Source organism: Trachurus japonicus, chromosome 1 (assembly GCF_045865225.1).
Source record: "Trachurus japonicus isolate A0001 chromosome 1, Traja_1.0".
NCBI classification, from domain to species: domain Eukaryota; kingdom Metazoa; phylum Chordata; class Actinopteri; order Carangiformes; family Carangidae; genus Trachurus; species Trachurus japonicus.
The window spans coordinates 38110202-38119621 of record NC_140907.1 but is presented as its reverse complement, the minus strand read 5'-3'; the positions used below and the strand labels follow the sequence as shown (position 1 = coordinate 38119621).

At 44.4% G+C, this 9420-nt stretch overlaps 1 protein-coding gene and 1 long non-coding RNA gene across 2 annotated transcripts; both read right to left on the bottom strand.

Moving 5' to 3' along the window:
- Nucleotides 1-348: 348 nt before the first annotated feature.
- On the bottom strand, nucleotides 349-2311 carry LOC146992542 (E3 SUMO-protein ligase ZBED1-like). Its single transcript, XM_085790916.1, has 3 exons — nucleotides 2174-2311; nucleotides 945-2036; nucleotides 349-816 (listed from the first exon to the last, which is right to left on the bottom strand). Exons 1-3 carry the CDS (start codon nucleotides 2309-2311, stop codon nucleotides 349-351), a joined length of 1698 nt encoding a protein of 565 aa, XP_085647042.1.
- On the bottom strand, nucleotides 2186-3501 carry LOC146992541 (uncharacterized). The gene is made up of 3 exons (XR_015037244.1): nucleotides 3382-3501; nucleotides 3096-3254; nucleotides 2186-2783 (listed from the first exon to the last, which is right to left on the bottom strand). It is a non-coding gene; the product is annotated as an uncharacterized LOC146992541 (long non-coding RNA).
- Between the last annotated feature and the right edge of the window lie 5919 nt (nucleotides 3502-9420).

The window sequence follows — 9420 nt, the reverse complement described above, 5'->3', positions numbered from 1 at the left end:
TAACGAAAAAAATATATAGGCTGTCAGATTCGAAAGATAAATATAATAAGAATTCAAATAAAAATGAATAAATAACCATTCGGCAAAACTGAAACACTTAGGATAATTAGTGCAAATACACAGACCAACGGTGAGGTATAGCCTAAGCTTACATGAAATAAAAACTCAATGAATATAAAATAGGCAAACATCGTGAATAAACGGAATAAATATGTATTAAGCAAACTGAAACAGTGCAAATAAACGGAAAAGTAGCCCAAACAACTTTCTACATTTCCCTTAAGTCAGTAGCCAGCACAAATGAAAGTAAATCACACATTTCGTTTTGCACAAGCAATTAACTCACAGTTATATCCCCTCGGCTCTCAGTTTCCTCATATTATGAGAAAGGAACACAAGTTTGTTCACATTGTCGGGGAGAAGTGAGCTCCGCGTCTTGCTCACAATGAAGCCGGCCTTGGAGAAGATGCGCTCCGATGGTGTGGACGTGGATGGGATGGAGTGGACACGCTTAGCTGCTCTGGCCAGCTTCGGGTAGCGGTCCTCGTTTTTTTGCCACCATGGGAGCGGTCCTGATTCAACTTTTGTTTTGTCCTCCAAGTATCGTTTCATCTCACTGTTCTGCTCTTCTGTCGGCTGCTCTTCATCTGTAGCCATCAACATGGATATTTCCTCCTGCTTTTCCCTCTTCTTTTTTGGTGCAGGGCCGGGTTCGCTGTCATCCCCACTGTGCTCTCCCTGAGCAGGTTCTTCTGCTGGAGCTAAACTCTCAGCCAAGTCCAACACCGTTGTGTATGCCTCGTCCCGTTTCTCCACCTCGAGGAATGACAGGCTTTTAAATCGTGGATCCAAGACAGAAGCTTGGATGTGCTGGTCTCGAAATTCCCTTTGAGCTCCCATCTCTTGTCAATTTCTTCAGTGAGCGTTTTCTTCATTGCGGTCACAGCCGCGCTGTCATCATCGCGCAGCAACAGGTGGCGTCTTTTCATGTTTATGAGCATGGGCAGCGTGGCAGAGAGAGATGCATTAACATCCTGCGAAAGCAACTCGGTGAGTGTGACCATCGGCTTCAGCACCGAGACGATGTCCTCCGCTATCCTCCAATGGGCTGTGGTGAGATCGAGATCGCGGTCAGATCTGTTGGTGGTAACAGGGTCGGAAAGCACAGCTGTGACCGGCCACCTCTGTTCCAGGAGACGCTCCAGCATGTAGTGGGTTGAGTTCCATCGCGTGGAGACGTCCTGAATGAGTTTATGTTCCACAACTTGCTGTTGTTTTTGCTTGTCGGTCAGAGCTGCTGTAGCCTTGGCACTTTTTTTAAAATGTCCAACGAGACGTCTGGCAGCTGCAGTGACTCGGCAGATCGGGTCTTTTTTAAGAGCCGCATTGATGCACAGCTGTAAAGTGTGCCCTGCACAACGAACTCCCTGGACATTACCCCAGGACGGGTTATAAGACAGCTGATCCGCGCACAACACCATGTTCGCGGCATTGTCGTGTACGATAGCGGCCCTTTTTTCTGCAGGGATGTTAAAGTCCGCCATTACGTCACTGAGTCGCTCTGCTATGTTAGCAGCTGTGTGGCTCACCTCCAACACCTTTGTTTCCAGCACGAATGAGTGCAGTCGCCAGTCATCGGAAATGAAATGTGCTGTGACTGTCATGTAACTGTCCATCTGGTTAGATGTCCATATATCCGTTGTGAAGCTGAGTGCTGTACAGCTTTTAATCTTGTCCAGAAGTGTTTCTCTTGTAGTGTTGTATTTGCTTGTTATCGCGTGCATTACAGTGTCCCGTTTAGGGAGACTGTATCCTGGCTCCAGGAATTCAACCAGTTGTTTGAATCCTTCACCACTGATAATGTTAACAGGTCGCATGTCCAATGCAATAAAGTCGGCTATTTTCTCAGTGATGTCTCTTTTCCTTTTGTCGGAAAGAGGGGGTTTCAGAATTAGCTTTTGCTGCGTCATGGATGCAGTGGAGGATGCCGTGGAGGTGGATGGCGCGGTGTCTTTTCCGCAGTAAAGAGGATGCGCCTGTAGAGAGATAAAACACGGTGAGCTGGATAATTTAGCTTCCGTATAACAGTAATAATTTTTATTTTTATTTATTTATCTGCTTTCAAACTTCGGCCGCCATGGACTGGTAGCTAGGCTAGCCTTAGGCTACTTACATGTTTCAGGTGGTAGGTCATGTTCGTCGTGGACGAGTGATAGGCAAAGTTTTTCTTGCAAAGTTTGCATGTGACCTTCTTGGGGTCATCCTTGTTCTTTTCGAAGTGATCCCATATTTTAGACGTCTTTCCCGACATGATTGGCTATTAATTGTTAACTGTCTAACCGCGATGTCGAAGGAACCTGCCGTGTTGGAAAAAAAAACCACTGACAGTGAGCGAGTGTCACGACTTCCTATATCTGGCCCTTCAAATTAAAAGCCCTCCAGCCTTTTAGGCCAGCCGCCAGTCACATAGATTTAGATTTTCACTTAATTTTGAAAAGACACGGCTCCAAATGTTTTTTTTTTTTTTCCTGCGACCAATCGACCAATGAAATTTTGGTCGGCTAATGATTTTTTGGTCGACCAGTGCTTGGTCGACTATTTGGGGGCAGCCCTACTCACTAGACTGTGTGGTGTCTCCACCTGATGGATAAGGTAGCATGTCCAAGAGTGTTTCTGTCGACAAATTTTCAGCAAAAACAAGTTCAGAGACGTTGCGCTTTGAAGGGGTGTGAAACACTAGCTGAGGGAAATCCAGGCTCAGCCTCCTCTTCAGTATATCCTGTCTGCAACACAACAAACAGCAAAAATTAAGGGTCATCGGAGTACCATCTAAAGCATAGGCTAAAGGTGGGCTTCATTACAGTTGGGGCTGTTTCACAAATCAACACAGAGTGGTGGGGCACATACAAAACATTACAGGCTGGAGCCAATCTATAGATGCCCAGGAAAAGTACAGATCACTAACAACACTATCAGCTGTTTTACTTGTTGACAAATTGTACATGTCTGTGCGGACAGCAAGCTGGTCACACACATTCTGTGGTTAAAATGGTCTTGCATGTGACAAATAATTGCTTAAATTGTTTTTCAATTACCTGTATTTTGAAGCATCAAGACCTTCGTTTGTCTTCACCAGTTCTATGAAGGTCTTCCTCAGCTGGCCCATTCTCAGCACCTCCTGGTTGATAAGCAGCCTTTGACGGATGATCCTCTCACAGAAAATCTTATAACTGGCATCAAACGTTGGCTCATTCCTAAAAAAACCAAAACAAAACACACAATTTGGAAGAATGAAAATAAGCGTTATGATTGTGTTCACGTACATAAGAAATAAAACACAATGTACAGTGTTTATTTATGTAAAGTTAATAAATGACTTACTGTTCTTTCTCTGGTCTGGCAGGCTCAATCAAAAACCTGGTGTACTGTTGGTAACAGCTTTTGTGGTACTGCACCTCCAGAGCTACACAGTCTTTGTCTTTGATGTGAATAAGAATGGAATCGTCCTCCTTTAACTCAGCAGCTTTCTGCAACTTGCCTTATAGAAACAATAGATAGATATGCTTTATTAATCCCGAAGGAAATTAAGGTATCCTGTATTATTTATTTATTTTATTTATTTATTTGGTTCATTTCGGGCATGTCAATTAGTCATCATCATCACACATCATCTTAATCCAATAATACAATACACATGACCGAAAGGGAAAGCGGGAGAAGCAAAAGCTTATCTAGTCCCGCCCCCAATATTAAGTATCATATTGGGGTATCATATTAACATCAAGACACACAGGCACATGACATATATACAAACATATATATTACTCCAACACAAATGAAGATATAATTGTGTGCAGTGTAGTTTATTGTACAGTGCAGTTCAGCTATGGCATGTTGCGTGTTCAGGAGCAGTGTTGATAATGTTAGTCATTCAACTAGTGTGTTTGTGTGTGGTGGGGGATGAGATGCATTTTGCTTACCTGCTGTTAATGTTTCTGCTTTTGACAGAGCTTCCCTTTGTCGTCTGCCAGCTTTGACAATGTATTTGCCGCTTTTCTTGCATATTATGCACAGGGCAGAAAGGACGGGGCCAGAGCCCGAGACGGGAAATGTTGACCTGGATCTCAGTTTTATTGTGGTACTTGCCGGAGTCGTCCCGCTCGATGTTGATGCGATAGCCTCGCTTCTTGTGCGGTCTTCCGTAACGTTTCCTGTTTCTCTCTCACGTGCAAGACGCCTTTCCACTTTTGAAATTGCACTCTTGTCAATATACCTTCGGTAGCATGTCGGATGAAAAGCAGCGTCCACGGGAATACTTTCAAACTCCAAATCAAGGCAGTGTTTGTGGTTTTCAGCTACGTCTCGGTACTCTCCGGCCAACTCGAGCCACCGTCGTAGGCTATTTCTGTAAGTATTCCACCGTGCAGTTGTGAAATCTTGGACTTTTTCATGCTTGATAGAAGCTATGTGCATATAGCACCGCTTATGTCGTTTATGTTTTCCATCACTTTCTTCTGATGACTTTTCTTCGCCTTCGGAAGTGCTTGTTGACGAGTCGCGGGCCGCCATGTTGCTGTTTCTGTTTATCAAATGGAGCAAGCCTATTGGTCTATCGAGGTCACGTGTCGACCGTGCCACCTCTCGCGGACCAAAATGTTAATACGCCAGGTAGAAACTAGTCCTGTGTAAAATGCCTCGCCGTAAAGATCGGGCAGGATTTTTTGCGACAAACTTTTTGCTGTGAGCTCTAAATAACTTTATCTTTTTTATCAACTGAAGATCGTGAAGTTCGCAGACGGTGGAGCGGAATCCAATTTCTGAAAGACTTTTCGTGGTTGACCTTACGGCCTAATTGGATCGCGGGGCCTTACGCACTGTGCGTGATCTGCGTGTAGGCAGGGGCGGCCCTGTTTACCATGCTATTTAGGGCTTCTTCTATTTTTTTCTCTCTAAAATTTTTACCAAGGTCCAGACCTTGGTGACCTCTTAGCTGGCTACGGCCATAGACTCATGTGTATGTGTTTCTGCTGATGTAAAATCTCTCTCTGTCCTGATGTTTCATCCTGAGAAAACCTGCTTTGGAATTATGAATTATTGTGACATTGATCAGTTCTGAAACCATCATCAGAGGGTACGTCTACATGGACAGTTTCAAACGGTTTCAGAAAGGTTGTTTGAAGATTTCAGCTTGGGTGTTTACATGCGCCGACAAAACAAACGCTTCGAATGTGCCTGCAGCCGTGAGTGATTGCGTTACTATGGTTACAACAGTATTGATTACGGAAGTGCTACAGCTGTGCCGACATACATCGTTTGTTGAGCGCAGTCTTTGCTGTTATAATATTTCTCTGTATTAAACAGCAGCGTGGCATATTCCTAATTTTAGCAGGAAAAGAAGAGAGAGCGTTTGGAGTGCGTATGCAATATGTTGCTGGTGTTGTCCCGAAAAGAGACTACCTGTTGAAAAGCGACTGCTCTCTTTTCGGCACAACACCGGCGGCATACCGCTTCCTCCTCCTCCTCCTCTTCCTCTCTCTGCATGAATTTTCGGACACCGAGTGGAAACAGAACTTCCGCATGCCCCACTAGTCCGTTATGAAATTTCTTGCTCGACATTTTCCCATACACGGACATTTTCACTTGAGTGACAGCCAGGCAGGCACTCCAAGGCTCGTACGTGCTCAAGCGTGCGTGCGTACGTACATCAAGTCCTGAGCAGGGATCGACCCTGTAGGAGCCAATATTATGTTAAAGAAAGTTGAGAGTTTTACTGTAGATTACAGCGTGTTATATTAGTTTTGGTTGTGTTATGACATTATTGCCTTTTATTGCATAGAGGTAAAATTTACCACAGCACCTGAAGTAGGCGCTGCTCATGCATGCGCATGCGCATTGTTTTGTTTTGAAGAACTTGTGAAAAGTACAAGACGTGGATTAGCAGAGTAATAAGTACAGGGAAAAAAGGTTTTTTGACCGTCACTTTCAGATGTTACCGTTACGTTAAGATGTTGTGGACCGTTGTGAAAACCAAGAGAAGCTTGGAATGGTGTGTATTAATGGAAATACCTGGATTCTGCAACGAGAAATAAAACAACGAAACTACGACCTGACTCTCCGGTGGTTTGTGAGTAGTTAAGGAACACAAGACAGTAACATACGAGTCGAGCCAGCTGTACCAGACTACTGCTAATAAATCGAGTGGTTTTGGAATTAAATCTACGTTTGCCACTACAGACCCGTTTCAAGTGTATCATGACAGACAGATGGCTTTAGAAAAGGTTTAAACCACCCCCTTCAAACTGGTTGGAATTTCAACCGGTTTGGGGTAATTGAAACGGTCTGAGGTGTTTAAATGAAGTATTTTCAATCGGTTTGGTCTCCCAAACCTTTCTGAAACCGATTGAAACTGTCCATGTAAACAAGCCGGTGCATATTCTCATTTGTCCAGGTCATAGTATTTCAAAGGAGGTTAAATCGAAAGCAACTGGACTTAGTTATTTGTCTAGGAAGACGTTTCGCCTCTCATCCAAGAGGCTTCATCAGTTCATGTAGCATCTGACCAGGCTGGGACTGGTCCAACTATCTGGTGTGGAGACTCACTATTTAACCTCTTGTGTGGGCGTTTCACAAGGGTGATGATGTCACTGGTTCCCTTTTGTGCTCCAAGTGCCAACGACAGTCGTTGGAGTGACAGTCGTTGGTGGGAAGTTGGTTTCGACTTCGTTAGTGCCCTATTGTTTTCTAACGACAGTTGTTGGAGTCACTTGCCACTTGTGAACAGTAGTTGTTCTTTGAGGCTAGATTGTTGAGTCTCCTGGGAAGGGATGAAAGGGCAGCATTGTAAATTGGAGATAGGTGGTGTCTCAGACCTCCTCCCCTGTTGAGGGTTGGTTTTTCTACTTTTACAAAAATGGCTTCTTTAACTCCTCTTTCAAACCATCTGTCCTCTCTGTCTGGGATTTGAACATTGCTGTCCTCAAAGGAGTGGGCTTTCTCCTTGAGATGTAAATGAACAGCAGAGTCCAGTCCTGAGGAGTTTGCTCTCCTGTGTTGGGCCATGCGTTTATGCAGTGGTTGTTTTGTTTCTCCAATGTAGAGGTCTTTGCATTCCTCGTTGCATTGGACTGCATACACCAGATTGCTTTTGTGGGTGTGTGGTGTTCTGTCCTTGGGATGTACCAGTCTCTGTCTGAGTGTGTTGCTGGGTTTGAAATACACAGGGATACGGTGTTTGTTAAAGATCCTCCTGAGTTTTTCTGATACTCCAGACACATATGGAATGACTATGTTTTTTCTCTTGTTTTGTCTTTCTTTCTCAACCACTTTGCTGGTTTTCTTTCTGGAAGCAGCTGCAGTTTTCACAAAGGTCCAGTTAGGGTAACCACAAGTTGTGAGGGCGCCTCTCAGGTGCTTGTGTTCTGCCCCTTGGGCCTGTGAGCTGGTGGGCACGTAATCAGCTCTGTGTTGCAAAGTTCTGATAACACCAAGCTTATGTTCCAGAGGGTGGTGAGAGTCGAAAAGTAGATATTGGTCTGTATGTGTGGGTTTTCTGTATACCCCAATGTGGAGGCTCCTGTCCTTTTTCATATGGATGTCACAATGCCTTTCTTAGATTGTGACATCCATATGAAAAAGGACAGGAGCCTCCACATTGGGGTATACAGAAAACCCACACATACAGACCAATATCTACTTTTCGACTCTCACCACCCTCTGGAACATGAGCTTGGTGTTATCAGAACTTTGCAACACAGAGCTGATTACGTGCCCACCAGCTCACAGGCCCAAGGGGCAGAACACAAGCACCTGAGAGGCGCCCTCACAACTTGTGGTTACCCTAACTGGACCTTTGTGAAAACTGCAGCTGCTTCCAGAAAGAAAACCAGCAAAGTGGTTGAGAAAGAAAGACAAAACAAGAGAAAGAACATAGTCATTCCATATGTGTCTGGAGTATCAGAAAAACTCAGGAGGATCTTTAACAAACACCGTATCCCTGTGTATTTCAAACCCAGCAACACACTCAGACAGAGACTGGTACATCCCAAGGACAGAACACCACACACCCACAAAAGCAATCTGGTGTATGCAGTCCAATGCAACGAGGAATGCAAAGACCTCTACATTGGAGAAACAAAACAACCACTGCATAAACGCATGGCCCAACACAGGAGAGCAAACTCCTCAGGACTGGACTCTGCTGTTCATTTACATCTCAAGGAGAAAGCCCACTCCTTTGAGGACAGCAATGTTCAAATCCTAGACAGAGAGGACAGATGGTTTGAAAGAGGAGTTAAAGAAGCCATTTTTGTAAAAGTAGAAAAACCATCCCTCAACAGGGGAGGAGGTCTGAGACACCACCTATCTCCAATTTACAATGCTGCCCTTTCATCCCTTCCCAGGAGACTCAACAATCTAGCCTCAAAGAACAACTACTGTTCACAAGTGGCAAGTGACTCCAACGACTGTCGTTAGAAAACAATAGGGCACTAACGAAGTCGAAACCAACTTCCCACCAACGACTGTCACTCCAACGACTGTCGTTGGCACTTGGAGCACAAAAGGGAACCAGTGACATCATCACCCTTGTGAAACGCCCACACAAGAGGTTAAATAGTGAGTCTCCACACCAGATAGTTGGACCAGTCCCAGCCTGGTCAGATGCTACATGAACTGATGAAGCCTCTTGGATGAGAGGCGAAACGTCTTCCTAGACAAATAACTAAGTCCAGTTGCTTTCGATTTAACCTCCTTTGAAAAAAAAAATGTCCATGTAAACGTAGACTTAGTTCCACTAGGGGGCAGCATAAGTCTAACAATGTCTCACTTGATGCTGTTGCCGATGATGACGCCGATCAATACCACAATGATTAGGGGCAGCAGGACAGACAGAGCGATGATGATGGCGTCTTTGTTGGAGTCGGGGTCTTGAGGATTCAGCTCCACGTCGAAGTCAACCCCCTCCCCAAACAGACTGACCAGCTCATAGGTGACGGCAGCTGATTGGCTCTGCAGCTTCCTGGTGATCACATAGAGGTCAAAGTTAACATCTACCTTTATACTGTATAGAGCTTTAACACAAACATCTACCTTTATACTGTATGGAGCTTTAACACAAACATCTACCTTTATACTGTATGGAGCTTTAACACAAACATCTACCTTTATACTGTATGGAGCTTTAACACAAACAAATCAAACAATGATTAAAACAGCCATGAAGGTGATTGGAATTACAGACTATGCATCCCTTCAGACTACATATGAAACAACAGTGATCAGACAGGCACACAGGATCCTTAATGATCCAACAAACATCCTCCTGTCAGAATATCAACTCCTTCCTTCGGGAAGACGTTTCAGGGCCAGTAAATACAAAAGTAATAGATTTAGATTTTCGTTCATTCCTACCTCCATAGCACT